Source organism: Aegilops tauschii, chromosome 3 (assembly GCF_002575655.3).
Source record: "Aegilops tauschii subsp. strangulata cultivar AL8/78 chromosome 3, Aet v6.0, whole genome shotgun sequence".
NCBI lineage: Eukaryota > Viridiplantae > Streptophyta > Magnoliopsida > Poales > Poaceae > Aegilops > Aegilops tauschii.
In genome coordinates, this window is record NC_053037.3 from 273,468,291 (window position 1) to 273,493,905 (window position 25,615).

At 43.2% G+C, this 25,615-nt stretch overlaps 1 protein-coding gene across 1 annotated transcript; it reads right to left on the reverse strand.

Annotated features, from left to right (window-relative positions):
• Positions 1-589: 589 nt before the first annotated feature.
• Positions 590-2,622, reverse strand: LOC141042893 (uncharacterized). Its single transcript, XM_073511803.1, has 4 exons — positions 2,337-2,622; positions 1,921-2,090; positions 1,455-1,517; positions 590-610 (listed from the first exon to the last, which is right to left on the reverse strand). Exons 1-4 carry the CDS (start codon positions 2,620-2,622, stop codon positions 590-592), a joined length of 540 nt encoding a protein of 179 aa, XP_073367904.1.
• Positions 2,623-25,615: the final 22,993 nt, after the last annotated feature.

Genomic DNA, 25,615 nt, shown 5'->3' on the forward strand with positions numbered 1-25,615 from the left:
GTAAGCAAACCTTCACTCCTGATGTTGACCCATCCGGTATCCTCACTAATGACTCAACATTCGAGAAATAATCAGCTATTTAGTGGATACCAAGGGACCGCCTGACCGAATAGGCTGAGTCGACACAAGTTGACCCGGCGGCGACTGATGTGGAGGGAGAACATGAAGGCATCAACCCAGAGACCACTCAAGCGGGTTTAAACGAGTAGCCAACTTGAAAACTTTAGTTGATATTTAGCCCAACTATGGCTTGTAATAGGAGAAAAATACTTGCTTATTTGTGGTGCCATCATGCACTTGATACTCTGGGAATATGTGGTAGAAACATATTGAACCGGTGTGATGTTTGCTAATCCAATCGTTTATCCTTAATACTTATAGTATTTTTCTGCTTGCGACCATGAGGTGTCGTTTGAATGATAGCCTGGGTCATATATTCATGACCCGAAGACTCTTGTCCTCCTTAAAATCTTTGATCAAAATAACCCGGTGTGCTGTTGACCCGGCGACTCTTGGTCGATATATGCTCAATCTTGATCAAAATAATCTGATGTATTGTTGATCCGGCGACTCATGGTCGATGTAGTAACTAATCAATGAGCAAAGGATCCTGTAAAACAGAATAAAATTCAAAGACACAGATAGATAACTAGAAGTGTTAAGCCAGCTTTCGAGGCACGACAAAAAGACCGGCTTTCGAGGCTCAAGAATTGCTTCAATGAAGCTGGGGTGATAGCCCATGCTTTGTCCTAGCTTTCTATAAGCCGGCTCTCACATGACATAGCTGGTGTTTTAACCTTGACAAGTTCAAGGTCATTATAGTTTGATTGTCAAGAGTACACCGGATCACCTTGGCGGAGTAGCATCAAGGAGACAGGCATGTTTGACCAAGATTCATAACGGCATATGCAGGGTCAAGAGGGATGTTACTAGCTAAACTCGATGAGTTGGAAGCCCCCAAGTGACCTATATATGATCAAAAAATAAAGACTCATGCAAAATATATGAGGAAAAACGACAGAGGCCTCGAGTTTTGGGGATGCTGGCTTTATTATAATGATCATAAAGATATATACAAATGTATATTTCAAGGTGTGGAGCCAGTGTCTCTTAAGTATAATAAGGCCGAAGATGAGCAATATTCCATGGCCTGTTATTATTTTCCTCAGAAGTATGTGACTTGTTGTGTTCACGTATGTCGATCAGGTAGTATGACTCATTGTTGAGATTCCTGCTGATGACAAAAGGCCCTTCCCATGGAGGTGAGAGCTTATGCATACTTGTCTGTTCTTGTATCAGACGGACAACTAAGTCACCCTCCTGGAAAGTACGGCTGCGGACCCTATGGATGTAATAGCAACGTATGTCTTGCTAATAAATTGTAGATCATGCTACGGTGAAGTCATGTTCTTCCTCCAAGGCATCCAAAGAGTCCCAACGAGCCAGTGCATTACCTGCTTTGACATAGGCTGCAACTCTGGGAGAATCATGACAGATGTCGCTGGGTAACACGGCTTCTGCACCATAGACCATGAAGAAAGACGTATAGCATGTTGATCTGTTTGGGGTGGTCCGTATGCTCCAAAGGACTAAGGGAAGCACTTCAACCCAACAACCTGGAGTGCGCTCGAGAGGAACCATGAGTCTTGGCTTGATACCTCATAAATTCTCCTGGTTAGCATGTTCTGCTTGGCCATTGGACTGAGAATGTGCTACTCATTCTACATCAAGCTTGGTATGCTCCCTTTGACATAATTGCTTCATAGGCCCCTTAGACAAATTAGGGCCATTATCAGTGATGATGCTATGTGGATAACCAAAGCGAAAAATCAACTTTTTTAGGAATTTGACTGTTGTGGCTACATCACAATTGTTGATTGGCCCTGCTTCAACCCACTTGGTGAATTTATCAACAACAACCAGAAGACGAGTCTTCTTGTCCTTGGATGGCTTGAATGGACCAACCATATCCAGCCCCCAATCTATGAACGACCAAGTGATGGGAATCATCCGGAGTTCTTGTGCCGGCACATGAGCCTGACGTGCAAACTTCTGGCAGCCATCACACGTGTGTACGATATCCTCAGCATCTGCATGAGACACGAGCCAGTAAAAACCATGCCTGAAAGCCATTGCCACTAGGGATCTTGAGCCGGCATGATGACCGCAATAACCAGAGTGAATCTCATTGAGGATCTCTCACCCTTCGTCAGGGGAAACACATCGTTGGAAAACACAGGTGATACTGGTTCTGTGCAACTCGCCACTGACATTATTCATAAACTTGGAGCGTCAGACGGTCTAACGAGGAATGAGTTTATCCTCAGGAAGCTCACCTCGAGTTAGATAAGCTAGATAAGGAACTGTCCAATCTGGGATAGCACGAAGAGCAACCACCAACTGTGCCTCTGGGTCAGGTATAGCGAGATCTGACTCTGACGGCAGCTTGACAGAAGGATTATGGAGAACATCAAGGAACACAATGGGAGGGACCGGCTTATGCTGAGAGTCGAGTCGTGACAAAGCATCAGCCGCCTCATTGAGCCGGCGATCTATGTGATCAACCTTATAACCTTTAAAATGTCCTGCGTTATTAGTCACATTTTTCCGATAAGCCGCCATGAGGGGGTCCTTAGAATCCCATTTTCCAGAAACCTGCCGAGCGACCAAATCAGAGTCGCCCAGATATATGACCTAGCTAAGGTTCATCTCCTTAGCCATATGGAGACCATGGAGGAGAGCCTCATACTCAACTGCATTGTTGTTAGTAGAGGGAAACATGATCCTCAAAACATAAAAAAATTGCCACCTCGTGGAGAAGTTATTATGACTCCAGCCCCCGAGCCTTCCAATTGTTTGGAACCATCAAAGTGCAGCGTCCAATACGTGTTGTCTGGCTTCTCCTAAGGAACTTGAAGTTCAGTCCAATCATTGATGAAATCCACCAATGCTTGAGACTTGATAGTCATTTGGGGCACATATTTTAGATGATGCACACCAAGCTAGATCACCCACTTTGCAACCCGTCCCGTGGCCTCCCTATTTTGGATGATATATCCCAGAGGGGCTGCACTGACCATGGTGATAGGATGTTCGTGCAAGTAATGCTTCTGCTTGCGACTAGCCATGAAATCACAAAAAACCAGCTTCTGCCAATGTAGGTATCTTTGCTTTGACTCAGTCAAAACATCACTGACATAAGAGACTGGCCTTTGAACTAGATATTCCTTCCCTGCCTCCTTGTGCTCTACGATGACTGCTACACTTACTGCTTTGTTATTGGCAGCAATCTACAGGAGCATAGGCTCTATGTTAATAGGAGCAGCAAGGACGGGCGACTCAGCCAATTGCTTCTTGAGATCCTCAAAAACCTTATCTGCAGCATCGCTCTAGACGAAGTTATCAGTCATTTTCATCATCCGATATAATGGAATTGCCTTCTCGCCGAGGCGTCTTATGAATCGGATCAAGGCTGCAAGCCGACCCACCATGCGTTGGACGTCATTGATGTTGGCTAGCTTGGCAAGTGAGGTTACTGCCTTGATCTTATCTGGATTAGCCTCAATGCCCTGTTCTGAAACCAGGAAACCTAGCAACTTGCCCGCAAGAACACTAAACATGCACTTGGCCATGTGGAGCTTCATCTGGTAAACTCGAAGGTTGTCAAAAGTCTCCATGAGGTCATCCAATAAGGTTTCCTTCTTCTGAGATTTTACCACAATATCATCAACATAAGCATGAACATTTTGTCCAATCTGCTTGTGAAAGCAATTCTGTACACAACATTGATAAGTCGCCCCTACACTCTTGAGCCCAGACGGCATAGAGGCATAGCAGAAAGCCCCAAAGGGTGTGATAAAGTTTGTTTTCTCCTGATCCTCGACGGCCATCTTAATCTAATGATAGCCGGAGTAAGCATCCAGGAAGCATAAGCACTCATAACCAATAGTAGAATCGATGATCTGGTCAATGCGGGGAGGGCAAACAGGTCTTTGGGACAAGCCTTGTTAAGATCTGTGTTAGCAACAAACATACGCCAAGTGTGTTTTTTGTTCGAAACAAGCACTGGATTTGCCAGCCACTCAGGGTGAAATACTTCCACGATGAACACGACAGCTAGGAGCTGGGCCACTTCTTCCCCAATAGCTTTGCGTCTCTCCTCGTTAAAACAACGGAGGTATTTTCTGATAGGTTTCATCTTAGGATCCACATTAAGGTGGTGCTTAGCGAGTTCTCTTGGCACACCTGGCATGTCAGAAGTTTTCCATGCAAAAATGTCTTGATTCTCATGGATGAACTCGATGAGCGCGCTTTCCTATTTGGGATCCATGACAGTCCCAATGGTGAACTGCTGGGATGAGTCGCCAGGGGTGAAATCAACTTGTTTCGTGTCTTCAGCCGACTTAAACTTGAGTAGGGGATTAGACTCTATGGTGGGCTTCTTCAAAGGCGTCATGTTGGCTGGGTCAACATTTGATGTGTAAAACTTCAACAACTTTGCTACACAGGCCGACTCAACATAAGCCACGTCCCCTTCCTCACATTCACGTGTGCTTTTCCTGTCACCATCGACCGTGATAGTGCCCTCTGGCCCGGGCATCTTGAGCTTGAGATAAACATAATAGGGCCAGGCCATGAAACGGGCATAAGCCGGCCGCCCGAAGAGGGGATGCTATGGACTCTTTAACTTGACTACCTCAAACGCCAGGAACTCTGATTTGTAGTTATATTCATCGCCAAACACAACTTCTAGCTTGATCCACCCAATGGGATAAGTAGATTTTCCAGGAACAAACCCATGGAATACTGTTGAGGAAGGCTGGAGTTGCTTTTCTAACAGGTACATGCGTCTGAAGGTATCATAGTATAGAATGTTGATGCTACTTCCGCCATGCATAAGCACCTTAGTGAGCTTATAATCATCGACCTGAGGTGCCACCACCACAGCCAGACAACCTGGATTCTCGACCCGGAGGGGAAAGGATTATCCGCCCTACTCTAGGTGACTGGTAGTTCTGACCAATTCTACTATTCAGGAACAACTGGCTCAACCATAATGACAACATGTTTTCTGGAGCTTATGATCCCGTTTGTAAGTGCTGGTCATGAAAACGTGGTACTGCCCACTATTCAACTTCTTGGGGTTGCTCTGGAAACCTATCTGATTGCCCTACTGTTGAATGCCTTGGCCAGGTCGCTAATTTCCTCCATTATTGCCAGAATCCTAGTAGCTAGACCCTAAGTCGCCTGAGCGCTGATAACCGGGATTCTCGAGACCACTAGACGAGCCATCTCCCGGGAAACCAGACCCTGAGCCGCATGCACCAGGCTGCCCCGTATTTCCATCGCCGCTACCTTGATGATTCTGGTATGTCTAATGCAAAAAGCCTACATAATGTAGCAATTTTCCCAGGAATGATTTGCTAGCTTATCAGGGAGGCTGTGTTTGGGACACGGTCCTCTCAGAGCTTCCTCAAAATTATAAGCCTTGTTTCCATTGAAGGATCTCCCAGAATTATTCCGTCTCTGGCCCTTGAAGCCAATGTTGGCAACAAATTCCAAGCCGCCCTCCGGGTGTTTGTGCTTTCCACCATTGCCTCGATTACAATGGTTGCCACTGTACTTCTTCTTGCCTTTGCCGGACTTTTCGTCATCCGAAGTAGGGTCCTTTGTGGTATTTGACTCAACATACCTAGTAAGGACATCCATGAGGCCACCTATGTCTTGAGCCATCTGTTTGAGGCGTCCAAGATTCTGAACCAAAGGATCAAAATGGTAGCTTTTCTCCAAAATCAAGATGGCCTAAGTGGCTGATATGCCGTCAGAGGAGTGAATAATGTTCGTGATCTGGCGGGACCAGTGATGAGCTGATTCACCCTCGCGCTGGATGCAATGCTGTAAATCAACAATCGTCATTAGGCGCTTGTAGGTTACTTGGAAGTTCTTGATGAAACGCTCCTTCAATTCTGCCCAAGTGTTGATGGAGTTGGGGGCAGGTTCTTCAGCCAAGTACGATCCGGCCCCTCCAACATCATAGTAAAATACTTGGCCCAAACGGCATCACAAACATCCAGCATGTCCATGGAAATCTCATAACTCTCAATCCAAGCAGTCGTCTCAAGATTAGCCGTGTAATTGGGGACCTTGCGGGGACCCTTGAAATCCTTAGGCATGCGCTCATTGCGTAAAGCCGACGCCATATAGGGAATCCCAATGGTTCTCGGGTTTGATCCCGCACCATGTGAAACCAATGGGGTTGTGGTGGGTGACATTTGAGCCGCCATGTTTGTTGCTTCTACTTCCCTCCTTGCCCGAGCTGTATCAACAATTGCCTGAGCGTACAAGCACCAAGTTCGAGGCGGGTCATGTAGCTGCTCGTGATGACGACGCCAGTTAGCGCTGCTGGAGACCACCGGCGACTCGGCAAGGCGGCTCCTCCTGCGGCTTGGATGCGGGGTGGAGTGGAGTCGCTGCTGACTGTAGACTAGTTTGCTTGCTGGGCGACCGCAGTTTCAACATCTCGATGGCATTCTGGGCTTCGATTCCAACTAGGGTATTCCCTGTGATTGGAAGCGCCACGAGGTTCGTTGCTGCTGCAAACAAGTCATCCACGGGGTTGGAGAAGTGACCCGGCAGTGTCACAAAGCGATTTGGAGTCATCTGGATAGGCAGTGGGCGCGGGGCCGGCTCAAGCTGGCGCTACTGAGATGGCTGACGGGGCTGAGCCGGCGGTGGCCACCCGTCTCCATCCTGGGGCATGACCCGGTTTAACTGGGGTATAACCGAGGCCTCTGGGGTGCTCGTCCCAGCCGCCAGAGCAGGCATGTTGAACATACACATGAGCTCAAAATTGGGGGCAGACGGCTCGCGTGCCTCCTCCAATGAACCACATCTGAAGCACTCTATTATAGGCCCATACGCCAGGCCGCTATCTTCAGGTGCTCCACCTCATTGTGAATCTGGGCTTGTAGGTCAACCATGCGAGTGTTCTCAGCGTTGATATCTTCCTGAGCCTTAGCCATCTTCTCGCGAAGTTTAGATACCTCTGCTCTGCTTGGTTCTCTGCTGTTACCGGCGACTCTAGGAGTGTTGTCAACGAGGCGACCAGCTCTGAAAGAACTTGAGTCAGCGGCTTGACCGGGCCAGCCGCGTTCAGAGCCGATGTTGAAGTACCGGTTCCTCCCTTCGCGCCTGTTGTTGTTGAGTCAAGAACTGGCGCAGTGCCTCCCATGTAGATGGTTGTTCGACGGAGCGGCTCGTGATCGACTTGAGCCTGCTCATCATCGGAGTAGCCCCCAAGTCTGGCATCGTATAGCGGGAGGATCAACTTAGTGGCCCTGACCGATGACTCGCCATCGGAGTAGACAAGGGTGTCCCCTCCAGACACGGAGTTGTCTATGAGATTGACCCCCTAGGTGAAACCGATGAAGACATGGTCCTGAGCAGCTTGACCCGGACGGGTTGCGTGCACTGAGCCGACTCGACGATGTCGGTGCAGATGTCCGGCTCGGGTCCTGATTCGCTGATTTTGCCGATGAAGGCATGGATCTTGCTGAAGGGGACCCGGTACCCATACTCAATTGAGTCGGACTGGAGGCCCCAGCCTGAATCGTCGATGTAGAGCTTGCCGCGACGACTCTTGGTCATGTGGCGGATCGCATATCCCTTGATCCCTGGGAGAGCTCCCTCCAAGAACTCAACACCACCAAGTGATAGCCCCATGGTGGGCGCCAACTGTGGTGGTTTTGTCATGGCAGATGTCCTCAAAAAAGGACTTAGTCGTGAGGCCATTGCAGCTAGGTAGTAGCTTGAGTGGGGTTGATCGAAATTGAGAGACACGGGTTTACCCAGGTTCGGCCCCTCACGGTGGAGGTAATAGCCTACTTCTTGCTTGATTGATTATTGCTTGGGATGTCGATTACATGGGTGCAACTTGGCTAACCTAGTAGTCGAGAGCTTGTAACTTGGCCCACCTCTACCTCAGGGGCTCCCCATTAGATATAGGTTGAGTCCCTGAGTTTACAACAGTTTCCGGGTCGTAGTCCAACTCGTTCCCTAATCTGTTTCCTACTTATCATACTTCCCAAGTAAGGGAGTTTCCATTCTCTCCTTGTCAAGCTGGCCCTGGAGTTTTTTTCTATGACGAACATACACCGTGCAAATCACCGTGTTCAAATTTGGCATTTTTTGGGCTCATTTACCATATTTAGGGGATTATGTGCATTTTCTAGACATTTAGCGCATATAAATCCAATCCAGCTACAACTGCACGGGTGTGATATGAGGGACGTGGATTGCCGTTCGATAGCGGCTCATCCTACCATGCACACGCGTGATCCACGTGGCTGGGGTTCCGGCCAATCATAACGCAACACACAATAGGCTCAACGCACACTGTTTCTGGAGGCGACGGAGATGAACCGTGTCCGATAATGAGCGAGCAAAATTGTAAGGGAAGCCAAATTTCCTTTGTCATTTGTCGTTGAGCTCCTAAAAACCTCCACACTATACGACCGCCCACCCACTCCGTCCCAGAGCTCTCTCCAAGCGTCGTTCATGGCACCGCGGCACACAGTAACTGGTAAGGAAGCGATGGCATCACGCCGCGCCGCGTTCCTTGCCGCCCGCGACCGCACACATGGTAAGGAAGAGATGGCATCTCGCTGCGCCAAGTTCATCACCGCTGCCGGCCACATAGTTACGGTGGCGGACATTGAGGCTGCCATGGTCAAATGGGCGGTGGATCTAGAGGCGTCCAAAGCCGCACATAAGGAGCGGAAAAGGCAGAAAGCAGTTAAGAAAATAGACTCCCACCACCACAAGAAAGCATAGGCCGCACGCCGTCCTTAGGAGAGCTCGGCGGAGATCGAAGCACGGTGGACTACCGCCTACAAGACCGGGAAGGAGAACGACGGCGTCTGGCTAGCATGCCCCAATGGCAGCATGTGAGAAGTAGTTAGTGTGTGTGTGTCGCCCATAAGTTTGTATAATTAATTATGAGCATCTACCAGTACTACATACTTACTAGTTTTAGCGCAAATTACCTGTAGTACTTTAAGTTGGTACTATCTATTATTAACGTAGAATGTCGGTAAGCGTATCCTTTGAGGGCTTTGAGTGTTGATTAGCATGTGTTCACTGAAGTTTTTTAGCCGCACCCCGGCCCTAAATACTTTTGAAACACCCGCTCGTAGCCATCGAAGGAGACTAGAGCTGGTCGCAGCTGGTTTTTAGTCCCACCTCGCTGCGCGATTTGGCCGCACACTGGCTTAAATTGCCACGCCGGCGAATGGCAGCCAGCTTCACTCTTGTTGCATAGGATCAAATCTGGCTATGCGAGTGAGGCAGGTTGACACTTGATTGCATTTCATAAACCGATGATTGCTCATCGGGTGTCACCTTGCCTCGTTCATGTACATTGAATAATCTGGATAAAATGAAAGAGATTTTTGAAATTAGTTGTGGGTGGAGATGCTGATAGATATAAGAATTATTAGAAGATCACAAAACACACGGTTTCTATGGCGTACCCGTGTGCGTTTTTTTGCGTTAATGATCCATAAGTCAGTTACATGTGCGATGTTTCCTAATAAACAAGGCGTACCATTGGCCGAAAAAATCAACTATACATGTACTTTTTTTTTGGAGACGGGATCTGCCAATTTTCTCTTTTATCGCACATGAGTATTTTACGCGCTTCATCTGTGTTGTGTGTTTCCCCTGCCCAAGTTTCAAGTTTCGCAGCGAAATTTTCATTAGGCGCGCGATTTCAGAATTTATTCCTCCCACCACATCCCCACCCATTAAATTTCCTTAGTATCTCCCCCCTCCCCATACCGGCAGCTCAAACCGCCACCGCCGGAACCACAACTTCAACCACATCTACGTTCTGCCCGAGCATCGTCGATCCAGGCAGGTAACCCACCGATCTCTATCATGGCCCCGGCCTGATTGCTTAAATTGCGCCTGCGAAACATCCTCATGTCTCCAAATCCCCACCGCCCCTACCTCCAGAGCATCTCCATGCAAGCCCAACCACATATCACGTGGAGGTTGAGGAGCTGATGGCAGTCGATGGCGCGATGACCGCTGTGCGTCTTGACCCGGAGGAACACCTCGCCTCCGCCGCTGCCGACTTGGTGCAGGCTCTGGCCCAGAAGAAGTGCCGCACGACTACCCCCTAGGACTTACCAGGTATGATCTGACCAACTCAATGTTACCAATACCACTTGCAATGGCTATGTTGTACGGTTGATGTATTAAGCATGTTCATGCCTTGTTTATTTCAATACTGCACACTGTGTGATGTTCAAGTATTAACTGTCCAGCTCAATTTCACCAATACCAGCAACAAACTTACAATACATCACTCAGGGTATCACTAGAGATGTTGCCCATTTGCTATTTTTGGTAGATACTAACCCTGTTGTACTTAACATGCCTATCCACGTACTTACGTAGGGTCATAACGGGTTATGCTGTTGTTTGCCGTCGAGGTTAGCTGCATCCCATGTCTTACAGTATTTCACATCATCTATGCAATTGCAGTTTAACTTCTAACATTTACTGGTTGCCTGTAAGTACACATGTCAGTGGCACTGATCCATGCTTCGACTCGGAGGAACAGCTCGCCTCCGCCAACGCTAACTTTGGGCGGGCTCTGGCCAAGATGAAGTGCCCCAACAACTACCTCTCAGGACTTACCAAGTATGAACTCACCAGTTCAATCTTACCAATACCAGTTGCAATTAATGGCTATGTTTTGTATGGTCGATGTATTAAGCATGTTGTAGTAAACATGCCTAACATCTTTTAGCTATTTTCCCTACCTTTTTATAGACAACTGGGCCATTCTCTGCTTTGGCAGCACCTGCCTTGCCATGTTTAACTCTGCCAATTGCATTTTTATCAGTATCGCTTTCAATGGCTATTAATCCTGTTGCAATTAACAGTTGTATCCATTTTTAAATCGTTGTATTTCAATGGCTACAAACTTACAAAACATGACTTAGGATGCTGTTAAGCCTGTTGCAATTAACAGTTGTATCCATTTTTTAATCTGTCCCTTTGCTACCGTGCTACTCTCCACAATGAAGATATACTAGAGATGCTGCCCATTTGCTATTTTTAGTGGATGCTAACCATGTACTTAACATGCCATTCCATGTAATTACGCATGGCCATAACGGGCGATGTTGTTGTTTGCCGTCAAGGTTAGCTGCATCCCATGTCTTACAGTATTTTACATCATTTGTGCAAATGCAATTTGGCTTCTAACATTTACTTGCTTCTTGTAGGTACACATGTCGGCGGCACTGATCCACTCTTCGACCCGGATGAACACCTTGCCTCCGCTGCGGCCAACTTGGGGCGGGCTCTTGTCCATATGAAGTGCCCCAGCCAGTACCCCTTAGGACTTACCAAGTATGAACTCACCAGTTGAATCTTACCAATACCAGTTGCAATGGCCATGTTTTGTACGGTTCACATATTAAGCATGTTGTAGTAAACACGCCTAGCCCATCTTATCTATTTTCCCTACCTTTTAATAGACAACAAGGTCATTCTCTGCTCTAGTAGCACCTGCCTTGCAATGTTTAACTCTGACAATTTCATTTCTATCAGTAACAGTTTCAATGGCTATACTAGGTTGTTTGTTGCAGTAAAAAATTCTATCTATTTTTTAACCCGTCCCTTTGCTACCGTGCTACTCTTTCGCAATGAAGATATCACTACAGATGATGCCGTTTTATTACCATTTGCTATTTTTGGTGGATGTTAACCATGTTGTTGTTAACATTGGCTTTCCATGTACTTACACAGGGCTACAATGGGCGACGCTATTGTTTGTCGTCGAGGTTAGCTGCATCCCATGTCTTAGACACCATCTGTTCCTAAATATATGTATTTTTAGAGATTCCAATAAGACTACACACAGAGCAAAATGATTTTAATCTAAACTATATCTATAATTCTATATACATCTGTATGTAGTTCATATTGAAATCTCTAAAAATACTTGTACTTAGGAACGCTGGTAGTTGTATTTTACATCATTTGTGCAATCTCAGTTTAGCTTCTAACATTTACTGGTTGCTTGTAGGTACATATATGAGCGGTACTGATCCATGCTTTGGTCCCTTTTGCGTATGGGGCGATGAGATATTCATGAACAGGCGTCAAGTGAGGAAACTAAGAAAGTTTTTTAGGCAAAAGAAATGGGTGATGGGAATTAAGATCTTTATTTACACTTTGTCCAAGACAATAGTGAACTTTAGGATGGTAAGTATTGTGTTGCCTTTTCCCCCTGCCCACAACAAGTTACTCTATTAGACCTCAGTACCTGAAAATTTTCTCTTTTCAGTGGTCTCCGAAGCTATTTACTGATGATTACCTTGCAAAATACATGACTGGAGTGGAGGCAACTAAGGTTAAAGTATATAATTCATGCTACCATGATAATGCTCTAGAAGTCTTCCTGAAGGCGGTGAAGGATGGGCGGGCGGTCGTCACAAGGGGTTGGACAAAAGTTGTTTGTGCCTATGGCATGCAGGAGGGCACATTATGGGCATTCTGCTTCTTCAACACCATCGGCAGCCAAAATGATTTACACTTGTCTCTTCACCTTTACCACCTCTAAATATTGTGGTTCATCATAGTTATTTACTGTCTAATCCTGTAATTAGTAAACATATTGTACTGACAATTTTATTTATGGATTCGTTGTTGAATCATTATGCTGATAAATTGAATTCCACTTTCATATTCAAAATTTCCAATTCGAATAATAAATTACAGGGAAAAACAAATTATACAGGAATGAATAAATAATGTGCACACGGTTTGAAAGAAAACAGCATGTGCGATGAAAAATAGAGAACATACGGTTCTTTGACGTGAAACGTTTGCGATACCTGATGGACGAACACACGGTTTCATCTCATATGCGTGTGCGATTCATGGTAATTCGGCAAACGTTTCAAACCAGTGTGCGTATTAGATATGAATACCTATCGCACATAGTTATGAAAATGGACACGTTGGCGTTAGTAGAGGCATCGCACACATTTTACATTCTTGAACTGTGTGCGATAACGTACCTATTCCAAACATATCGGTAGATTAAATGTTGATATCCACCTTTTTCGCATGACTATAGTGGTGTAATCATTTGGGATGTCTCTCGGATCAGAAACATAACGTCGAGATGTAACATGTTGGACTGGGGCGGCTTCTCATACATTTATTCTATGGCGATTATCAGTAGCTGCTCGCCTATCCCCGACGGTTTTTGGGTTGTGTGGGAAGGACCCCCCCTATCGCAGTCACTCACATGGCGACGGTTCCAAATGCCATCGTGGAAATGTGTTAAATACCTTTTGTATAGCACCTTACGGTACCAATGATAGCACTCTTTAGTGAGGTAGCATCCAAGTTCCATCCATATCCATATCAATCTCATAGAGGAGTGAGTTCACCTTGGTTTTGAGGGCACGTGCGCGAGCTCTTGTCATAGGTCAGCTGGTGCTTGATGGGTCAGTGTAGTGTCCATGGGGGTGACAGAAGGATGCTATGCATCAGGGCACATCTCCCCCTATTGGGCCCTTGTGGCCCAATTCTCCTTCCACTTATTGACCTTTTAAGGCATGTTCATATTAAATTAAATATAAATGCCTCCTTACTATTATTAGAGCCTTTTATTACCAATTTAACATCCGCGGAAACATTTTTGACCTATATATTATTTATCGGTAATACCCGATATTGCCCAATAAACTACGAAAACCTTCCGTTGACCCCGAAACGCTTCCTGTTCCTCTCGAAACTATTTTGGATATTAATGAAAAAAATTAAAAAAATGTATTCTCGTTACTCCTGTCCTACTAACACTTAGAAGATCATGATTACCTTAAGCTTGTGACCCTGTAGGTTCGGTAAAACATAGACATGAAGAAAACCCCTTTGTTCAATGATCGATAGCAGAACCGCGGACGTCCATATCGATCCCTATGAGTGCATGAATGACACTGAGTGAACCTTCGGTTATCATGTGCTATTATGTTTGCTTCGCGATACTTTACAAAACCCGAGGTGAGGTATATCGGTATCCTCTTGAGTCATACACATGGTCACTATAGCTGTCTCCTTGTCATTGGTTTTGTTCTTCTTTCTCATTGTCATGTTTTGGCATCCGCGTGACATAGTCACCTATGTCTGTCCAAACAATGATGGATGTCGTCACACCGAGAGGGCCCTAAGAATATCTCTCTGATACATCTCCAGCATATATATAATTTTTGATTGTTCCATGCTATTATATTATCTGTTTTGTATGCATTAATAAGCTATTTTATATTATTTTTGGGACTAACCTATTAACCTAGAGCCCAGTGCCAGTTTCTGTTTTTTCCTTGTTTTTGAGTTTTACAGAAAAGGAATATCAAATGGAGTCCAAATGGAATAAAACTTTAGGATGATTTTTCTTGGACTAGAAGACAACTGTAGAACTTGGAGAGGGGGTTAGAGGACACTTCAGGGGCCCACAAGCCCTCATGCCACGCCCTAGGGGTGCCCCTCCCTGGCGCGTGGACACCTCGGGAGTCCTCCAGCCCTAATTCTTGCTCTATAATTCCAAAATATTCCCAAACCAACAGAAGCGTCCACCAAAATACTTTTCCGCCACCGCAAGCATCTCTTCCCATGAGATCCCATCCTGGGGCCTTTTCCGGCACCCTACCGGAGGGGGATTCGATCATGGAGGGCATCTACATCAACCTTATTACCCTTCCGATGAAGCGTGAGAAGTTTACCACAGACCTACAGGTCCATAGCTAGTAGCTAGATGGCTTCTTCTCTCTCTATGATCTTCAATACCATGTTCTCCTTGATGTTCTTGGAGTTCTATAAGATGTAATATTCTTTTGCGGTTTGTTTGTCGAGATCCGATGAATTGTGGATTTATGATCAAATTATCTAAGAATATTATTTGAGTCTTTTCTGAACTCTTTTATGCATGATTAAATATCTTTGTATTTCTCTTCGAAATATCGGTTTGGTTTGGCCAACTAGATTGGTTCTTCTTGCAATGGGAGAGGTGTTTGTTTTTGGGTTCAATCTTGCGGTGTCCTCACCCAGTGACAAAGTAGGGGTAGCGGGGCACGTATTGTATTGTTGCCATTAATGGTTAAAAGATGGGGTTTTCATCATATTACTTGAGTTTATCCCTCTACATCATGTAATCTTACTTAAGGCGTTACTAACTTAATACTCTAGATGCATGCTGGATAGTGGTCGATGTGTGGAGTAACAGTTGTAGATGCAGGCAGGAGTCGGTCTACTTGACACAGACGTGATGCCTATATTCATAATCATTGCCTTGGACATCTTCATAACTCTGCGCTTTTCTATCAATTGCTCGATAGTACTTTGTTCACCCACCGTATGTTTTCTTTCAAGAGAGAAGCCTCTTGTGACCCCTGGGTCTATTTTCCATCATATATTTTCAGACCTATAAACTAAAAAACCCAAAAATACCTTGCATCAATTTATCTATATTTACTTTAGTTTGCTCTTTTATTTATCTTTTATGCCTATCGCTATTAGATCTCACTCTTGTTCGAGCCGTGAAGGGATTGACAACCTCTTTTTCATGTTGAGTGCTAGTGTTTGTTAGTTTGTGCAGGTGCATAGATTGGAGACTTGCTTGTGCCTCCTACTAGATTGATACCTAGGTTCTTAACTAAGGGAAATACTTATCTCTACTTTGCTGCATCACCCTTTCCTGTTCAAGGGAAATATCAACGCAAGCTCAAGAAGTAGCGGGAAGAATTTCTGGCACCCTTGCCGGGGAGGTTCTACATCAAGCCTACCAAGTACCCACCATAAAGTCTCATATCTTGCATTACATTATTTTCCATTTGCCTCTCGTTTTCCTCTCCCCCACTTCTAAAATGTTTTCAGAAAAAATACAAAAATATTTGCCTTCTTCCCATTCGCCTTTATGTCTTACTTGGTTTGTTTGCTTGTTCGCTTGGTATAATTGTGTATTTATTGAAAATCAGAAAATAAAAAGGTTTATGGATCCAGTTAAAGTTTTCTACTTGGATCATCTTCGATCCATATGTGCTCGTGCTAAAAGCCCAACTAGTTTAGTTGAGGGAAAAATCTTTAAATGAGCAAGCTCATTTTGTGCGTTACCGTTTGTCTCAAAAAGGGAGAGGAATAAAATAAATTGTTTGCAATGTTATGCTTGGAATCTTTGTGAACTTTTTTTATTTTACTTGTTGCTCTAAGAACCCTAAAAAACACCTTCCCTACCTATGTGAGTTTAACGATAATGAAATCTTATCTTCTTAGGAAAAGGGTGCATATAGCTACAATGATATCGAACAAATTGAAGAATTTGTTGCTTCTAAGGGTGCTTATGAAGTTGCTTATTTTATTGAAAAGTATGATATTACTTTCTACAAATCTGAAAATTTCGACATACTTAATATTGCTATGAAAACTATGCTTATAATGCCTATGTTAAGTAATTTATTGAGAGATTGACCGTTGCTTTGGAAGAAAATAATGATATGCATGAATCTATAGATAATTATGATTCCGTTCATTTGATTGAAATATCCCTTGATGAACATGATGCTTGCTATTCTTATGGCCATGATGCCAATATTTATGGAGATGAATTTGCTATAGTTTCTTATGTTAAACATGAGATTATTGCTATTGCACCCATATTTGATAGTTCCTTGAATCAAAAGCATGATTGCAATGATGTTGTTACAAATTCTATTAATGTCAATTGTGCTAATAATATTAAAACCCCAAGCTTTGGGATGCTATTTTTGCTATGTCCGCTACTTATTGCAATGATCATGATTGGGGTGATGATTCATCTTATGATCTTGAAAATTTATTTAATCCTCATGATGAATATGTTTGCTATAATACTGAAAGTGAGTTTGGAAGAGTGTCAACTCTAGGTAATAATTATCCCACTACTTTGGAGTATGATCAATCTTATGAAATTTTTGATAAAGGTGGGTTTGGAGAAGTAATGACTTTATTTTATGGTGATCCCATTATTTTGAAGAGTGTCAACTTTGCATGCATGTGGATCATGAAGAGAATATTTTGTGTGATAGTTATATTGTTTAATTTGAATATGACCCCACATGTACTTATTATGATAGAGGTAAATATGGTTAAAGAAATTTTCATGTTACTAAATTACCTCTCATCATCTTGAGATTGCTATTGTTTCTTTCTTCTTCCTTGCATATGCTAGTTTTTGCTTGTCTTGATAATTTATTTGCTTATAAAATGCCTATGCATAGGAAGTATGTTAGACTTAGATGTGTTTTTCGCATGCTATATGCTCTCTTCATGTTTCAATTGCTATCTTTCATGTGAGCATCATTAAAATTATCAACGCCTAGCTAAAAGGCTTTAAAGAAAAGCGCTTGTTGGGAGACAGCCCAATATTTTTCTTTGTTGTTTTTATAAAAATAAACATTACTACCTCTGTAGTAATTGTGTTTTGGTGTTTTAATTAGTGTTTGAGCCAAGTAAGACCTTTGGGATGATCTATGCATGGTGATAGTTGATTTGATCTTGCTGAAAAATAGAAACTTTTGCGCCCAATAACAGAATTGATCTGAGCTGCTAGAACGTGATAAATTCTTGAATTTTTTACAAAATATTTATACATGAATTGCCTATGGTGTCCTTATTTTTCATAATTTTTGGAGTTACAGAAGTATACAAAGTTTACAGATTACTACACTGTTCTGTTTTTGACAGATTATGTTTTCTATGTGTTGTTTGCTTATTTTGATGAATCTATGGGTAGTATCGGGGGGTATTAACCATGGAGAAGTTGGAATACAGTAGATATTACACCAATATAAATAAAGAATGAGTTCACAACAGTACCTAAAGTAGTGATTTTTTATACTAACAAATCTCATGAGTTTTCTGTTGAGTTTTCTGTTGTGAAGTTTTCAAGTTTTGGGTAAAGATTTGATGGACTATGGAATAAGGAGTGGAAAGAGCATAAGCTTGGGGACGCCCAAGGCACCCCAAGGTAATATTCAAGGACAACCAAGCATCTAAGCTTGGGGATACCCCGAATGGCATCCCCTCTTTCGTCTTCGTTCCATCGGTAAATTTACATGAGGCTATATTTTTATTCACCACATGATATGTGTTTTGCTTGAGCGTCTTGTATGATATGAGTCTTTGCTTTTTAGTTTGCCAAAATCATCCTTGATGTACACACCTTTTTAGAGGGACACACATGAATAGTGAATTTATTAGAATACTCTATGTGCTTCACTTATATCTTTTGAGCTAGGCAGTTTGCTCTAGTGCTTCACTTATATCTTTTTAGAACACGGCGGTGGCTTTATTTTATAGAAATTGTTGAACTCTCAGGCTTCACTTATATTATTTTGAGAGTCTCTAAACAGCATGGTAGTTTCCTTAGGTTATGAATTTAGTCCTAATATGATGGGCATCCAAGATGGATATAATAAAAACTTTCATATAAAGAGCATTGAATACTATGAGAAGTTTGATTCCTTGCATATTATTTTGAGATATAAAGATGGTGATATTAGAGCCATGCTAGTGAGTAATTGTGGATTGGTAGAAATACTTGTGTTAAAGTTTGTGATTCCCATAGCATGCACATATGGTGAACCGTTATGTGATGAAGTCGGAGCATGATTTATTCTTTGATTGTCTTCCTTATGAGTGGTGGTCAGGGACGAGCGATGGTCTTTTCCTACCAATCTATCCCCCTAGGAGCATGCATGTAGTACTTTCTTTCGATAAGTAATAAATTTTTGCAATAAGTATGTGAGTTATTTATGACTAATGTTGAGTCCATGGATTATACACACTCTCACCTTTCCACCATTGCTAGCCTCTCTAGTACCGCAACTCTCGCCGGTGCATTAAACCCACCATATACCTTCCTCAAAAAAGCCAGCATACCTACCTATTATGGCATTTTCATAGCCATTCCGAGATATATTGCCATGCAACTTCCACCATTCCGTTTTATTATGACACATACCATCATTTCATGTTGCTTTTGCATGATCATGTAGTTGGCATAGTATTTGTGGCAAGGCAACCATTCATATTTTTTTATACATGTCACTCTTGATCATTGCACATCCCGGTACACCGGCGGTGCCATTCATATAGAGTCATATTTTGTTCTAGTATCAAGTTGTAATTCTTGAGTTGTAAGTAAATAAAAGTGTGATGATCTTCATTATTAGAGCATTGTCCCATGTGAGGAAAGGATGATGGAAGCTATGATTCCCTCACAAGTTGGGATGAGTCTTTAGAATTTATATAAAATAAAAGAGGCCAAAGAAGCCCAAATAAAATAAAAGAGGCCAAAGAAGCCCAAACAAAAAAATGAGAGACAAGAGAGAAGGGACAATGTTACTATCCTTTTTCCACACTTGTGCTTCAAAGTAGCACCATGTTCTTCATGATAGAGAGTCTCCTATTTTGTCACTTTCATATACTAGTGGGAATTTTTCATTATATAACTTGGCTTGTATATTCCAATGATGGGCTCCCTCAAATTAACCTAGGTCTTCGTGAGCAAGCAAGTTGGATGCACACCCACTTAGTTTCTTTTTTAGCTTTCATACACTTATATCTCTAGTGCAGCCGTTGCATGGCAATCCCTACTCACTCACATAGATATCTATTGATGGACATTTCCATAGCCCGTTAATACGCCTTCACTGCAAAAAAAGACACTTTCATGATGATACGTGTTTGTCATAGTAGGTCACGTTTTCTGTCATGCATGTACATCCATCACAAATTTATGACAGAATCAAGATAGCCATACCTGTGCTGTCGTAGAAGTGTTCCATCACATTACCAAAATTATCATCATGGAAGTGTCCACTTCCATGACGATAAATCGCGCGTCATAGAAGTGCTTTCGTCAAGGGTGACCGACACGTGGCATCCACCATAACGGGACGCCGTTAAGCTATCGGGTCCGGTTTTGGATCCGATAACCCGTTAAAAGCCCGGACCAATGGGAATTTTCCACATGTAAAATTCTCATTGGCTGGAGGAAACACGTGTCGGCTCAATGTTCGGACAGATGTCATCCACTCATTGGACAGGAGGCGCCTATGATACGTCGACACATGGCACGGCCCAACAGAGGCCCATTCCAGTGAAAAGGCCGGCCCAATTGACTTGGTCAAAAGATAACGGGCCGGCCCACAGAAAGCCTGTTAACGGCATGTTCGTATATAGCCCATTTACGGCCCGCTTACTACTGGCCCGTTACGGCCTATCGGAATTAAGCCCAGTAGCTTCATCTGGGCCGTCCAATATGATTCCAGCCCATTGTAACTTCCGGCCCATGTATGGCCCATGATGTCTTTCGGCCCATATGAGGCCCTTTGTAACTCTCGGCCCATTAAAGGCCCGAGATGAAACTGGCCCATAATGAACAGTGTATCGCTTTATACCCATTAACGGCCCATTATTCATCGGCCGTTTCCAGCACGTGTTAACTTTCGGCCTTCTAAGGGCCCATTTATTCTTGGGCTCATTTCTAGAATTTGGTTAGATACGATCTGTTACTGGCCTCTTCCGTTTGTGGGCCAAATACAGCCCGTGGTTACATTCGGCCCGTTTGTGGCCCGTTAACCCGTTGGGTTGTTTTCATAGCGTTATCAAATACGACCTATTAACGGTCCGTTATGGTCCACGAATAGTACGGCCCATGTTTGGCAAAATGATTATACGCCCCATAGAAGGCCCATGGATCCTACGGCCCGTAGAAGACCAATGGATCCTACGGCCCGTAGAAGGCCCATGGATCATACGGCCCATAGAAAGTCCATGGATCCTACGGCCCGTAGAAGGCCCACGGATCCTACGGCCTGCAGGAGGCCCATGGTTACAACAGTCCGTGTGTTGCCATGATTATTGTGGCCTAGTTACCAAAACTAGGTACGCGGAAAAAGAACTGCAGTGACTACAGCAAACAACTAAACAAAACAATAAGGAAATAAATAACCAAGCAACTAACGCTAGCCTATTACAGCTATTACACATATTACATCCACTGGGCATCAAAGTTCGCCACCAGTGCAAATATAGGGAACAAAGCAGCATATTACATACACTGGCCATCAAAATTGGCCACCAGTGCAAATAAACGCAGCAGCAAAACAAGTCCATAACTGAAACAACTTCAGAAGAGCTCAAGAAACGTTATCATGGGTATCCACCATGCTGGCAATAAGCTTAGCAAGCTTATTAGCTTTGTCCTATTTGGAGCTAAAATCCTCCAACGCTTTGTTGCACCAGAAAGTATGCATCTGAATGCTCTAGGGACTTCCGCAGTCCTTCCGCTTCTTGTCGCAGCATAGCTGATCGATGTCTTTCAGCTTGTAGTTGAGACTCAAGAAACCGAACCGAACTGATTCAGACAGTGAGTTTGAATAGCTTCTGCAAGCGGTAGTGGCCAGTAACTGGAACAGTAAACCAAGACAGGACTTTGGGGTTGCCTCACTGTCTTCAAGATAGTTTTCCTTAGCTGTTTTATCAGCTTTGTTGGAGACCAACAAGGATGTCTCACGATTCTGAACCTTATCTGCATTACTTTCTTTATCATTGCTTAATAAGGCACTCTTCCCCAATATTCTGTCAGCATTCTAAAAGAAGAAACAAGCAGACACATAACAGGTTTAGCATGTACTAGTATATGAAACTCATTTCGGTGAACCAGTTCATTAGTAAGGTGGACAAGATTAAACTACCAAGTCTTCTATTGCCATGTAGTACATTATAAAAGCATCAAACAAACATATATCTATGTCCTATGGTCACTGCATTGTCTTGCCAAATCAAAATAGAGACATGGTTCAAATCATATCAGTTCAAGAGAAAGCAGCACTGAAAGAATACAAAGCGTGGGAAACTAAACGGCACAACAAGATTTCAGATGGGTACCACGGGTCTAAATGTACAACAACACTATTGGCCCTGTTATGATGCTAGTAATGTGCATGATATGAGAAGTCAAGTGTATACACAATAGTAATTGAAATCAACAGAGCTATTTATAAGAGCAAACCTGTTAAAGAAACATGCGTAAACATACATGTTGTACCATTGGAGTTTCCATTGGATAGTTCAATTTAAAAATAAGTTTGTATGAGTAAATACAGTGATACAAGAGCATAGCAGTATGCACGATAGCAATGGAATCTTAAATGAGAACAGTTGTTCTTCAGGTTTAAGCACTTGTTCTACATGAACAGAGTACAGTAAGACGCAAGCAGATAGTACTTAAAATAAAATGAGCTCATAGACCTTACCACATTCTTGGTTCGGGACCAGTAAAGAACAAGGCGTTCCCAGTCATCGTCTAGTAAATGTGTCTCAGGAGAACGTAAGGGAATTTGATGAGTTTCTTTGCCAGTGAAGTACGTTTTCTTCAGGTAATTCCGATACTGCCACCAAGCATTCTTGAAGATAGTAGAGGTATTAGCACAGGTTACCTCATCCCGAGTTTCCAAAATCGGTCCTTCTCTATAGAGAAAAATGGGAAAATTTGTTGTATTATAACCATCACGGAGGAGGAATGTATGGGACAAAGCAAAGTAATTGCCATGAATAACATTACTTACACATAACTCCTGGACAAACACCTGCAACTGGCATTTTCCTTCATCTTCAGTATAATATTTCCATGATGGGAATATACGCACATAGGATTTAACAACATCAAATGTGATAGATGCTAAACTATGAATGGCTGGTTGTGCTTCCTCCACAGGAATAGGTGTACTAACTGGTGGAGTTGGGGTTCGCCATGGTAGTACTGGCGCTTTGGGCACTGGAGCTGCCTTACTAAGTGCTCTTGTTTGGGAGCTCTGTGGTGGAGATGGTGCTGTGTCAAAAGGAACTAGGTTACTATCTGCTGGGGTTGGGGTTAGATTGGGTGAAGTTGGTTCTCTGTCCATCTCAGTAGGGGTAAAATCCGCGAGAGTCTGGGTTATGTGTGGTAGGGCTGGTTCTCGTGCATGTACAACCGAGGTGTTATCTCCACCAAGAGGTAGCACTGTTTTATTTGAAGATCGTGTTTTTAGTCCGCTAGATACTGCCATCACCCGCTCCAATTCAAATGGCTGATAAACAGGAAACAGAATTGAATGTACAGACATTGTATGAGAGACAAATGCAATAGATAGTGTGAAAAAAGAGGGCATTAAATAATTGACATGTATATTGTTTAACTAAAATGGATAGCGTGACATAATTTCACATATATGATGTCTATCTAAACTGGATAGCATAGCATAACATAATTCAAAGATATGATGACTAACTAAACAGGATCGCATGACATAATTCACATACATGTTATCTAAGTAACCAGGATCGCATGATTGAATTCACATATGTGATTTATATGCTAAGTGGAGGGCATTCGCATATATGATGTCTGAACTAAGAACATGGTGTTGAATATTGTGTATATGATGTCTAAAGTATGCAATGCAAGACACCATATGCATGATATGAGCAGTAGAACCGTGCCAAGTTAGAGCATACACCTCGGTGGGGGAATAGGACTGGTCATCTGTCTCTGAATCCATCTCTGAGGAGCTATCGGGACCCAGCAAGAGATCTGCTTCGACAGGTAGCACTATCTGCTCTGAAGGCCTTGTTTTCACTCCAGATTTTTCCATCGCCCACTCAAATGGCTGATTCACAGGAAGAGTAGTTTAATGTACAAACATTGTCGACAAATGGAAATTTAATGAAGAAAATGATGGGCTAGATATCATTCAAATATATGATGCCTAGTTAAACAGGATGGAATTGCATAATTCCCATATATGATATTGAAACTAAACAGGTGGCATTACAGAACATGTCTAAACTAAGCAGATGACATATATGATGTCGAAAGTAGGCACTTCAAGGCAACATATGCATGATATGACTAACATCATCATGCCAAGTTAGAGCAAACACCTTGGGGGGTAAATAGGAGTGGTCAGCTGCGTCTGAATCCGCCTCAGAACACATATCTTCCTCTGGATTACAATCTGGAGAGGGGGGGAGGGTTTGCCATTGAACCCACCATGAAGCGATGTCTGTGTAACATCACAAATTTTCAATTTGGAATGTTATACATAGGTCATCATATGCATATCATATTTTATTTGCATTTGGGTGTGATCCTAAAAATCCTAAGCAACTCAAGGACCCATGGAGAGAGTTGGGGATTTTATTATTTTCATATTTGAATTTTCTCAAATATTGAAACGGGGATCATTTTGGTTTTAATTATTTTTCTCTCCAAAAATATTTCAAACTAAAACATACGAGAGGAGATAATATGACTTCTCAAAAATAAATGAAATATTGGAGGAAAAATGTTAAAATCAAATAAATAATTTTATTTGAATTTTATTCCTATTTTATTTGAATTAGAAAATATGCATTTTTAGGCCAAGAAAATGTTCACCTTGTTCTAAATATTCTGTTTAGACGGTGAAAATTGTTTTTTGCATTTTTAGAATTTTTTATATTTTATTAGGATTTTTCTTGGTGGAATCTTATTTAAAAAACGAACCGACCTTTTGGGCCGTGCCAGAGCCGGACTCTGTCTGCGCCCAGGCTTTAAAAGCCGCCCGAGGCCGCCCCAGCCCAAGTCGCCAGCCCGCCGCGTGCCCCCGAAAACCTAGCCCCACCTCACGATCCGCGCCGCCGCCGGATCCGCGCCGCCGATCCGCGCCCCGCCGCCCATGCCGCCGCCGCCTTTGCCGGAGCCCGCCGCCGCCCGCCGGTTTTCGCCGGTTCTTGTCGGTTTTTATTTTCGGTAAAAAAAACCCTAGTTGGTTTTTTTCAGATCGGTTTGGTTTTATTCGGTTTAATTATTTAGTAAACGTTCACACGTTAGTTTGTTTTTAACGAACGCGTTCGTCCGTTCGTCTCTGTTAACAAACCTTCGCGCCGTAGTATTCTTCTTTTTATTTTATCTTCAGCCGGGGACCTATCCGTGATTATTTTTATCGCAGATTAGCCCCTGATCTTCAAACCCTCGCCGTTTCTCAACCGTTTGTCCAAATCCAATGAAACCAACGCCAAAATCTTCATCTCGAGCCCCTCTTTCCGTTTAATCAACTTGAACATGGTTTTGACAATTTAAAATTTGGTTTCAAGCATATTTAAATTCAAAGTTTTTTTACCGTAGTTTCAGTTCCGTAGCTCCGTTTTGACTGATTCTTTTTGCAAATCGAATGTCTTCAGTTGAACTTTCAGATTGGATCTTCTTATTTGAGTTTTACCCGTGCATCTATGCTTGAGTGCTTCTGTATGCTATTGTTTGTTTGCGATAGAATTCCCGGAGTGCGAAGCGTGCTACTACGAGTCTTTAGGATTTGCGGATCGTCAGCAAGGCAAGTAACACATTGATCATACTCTTTTCATACCCAGTTTTTATGCATTAGTTACAACCCTCAAACATTGCATGAGTAGGATCTGATTTAACATGTGGGCATTGGGAAGTAGATGATGAGGTAGAACCTATTGC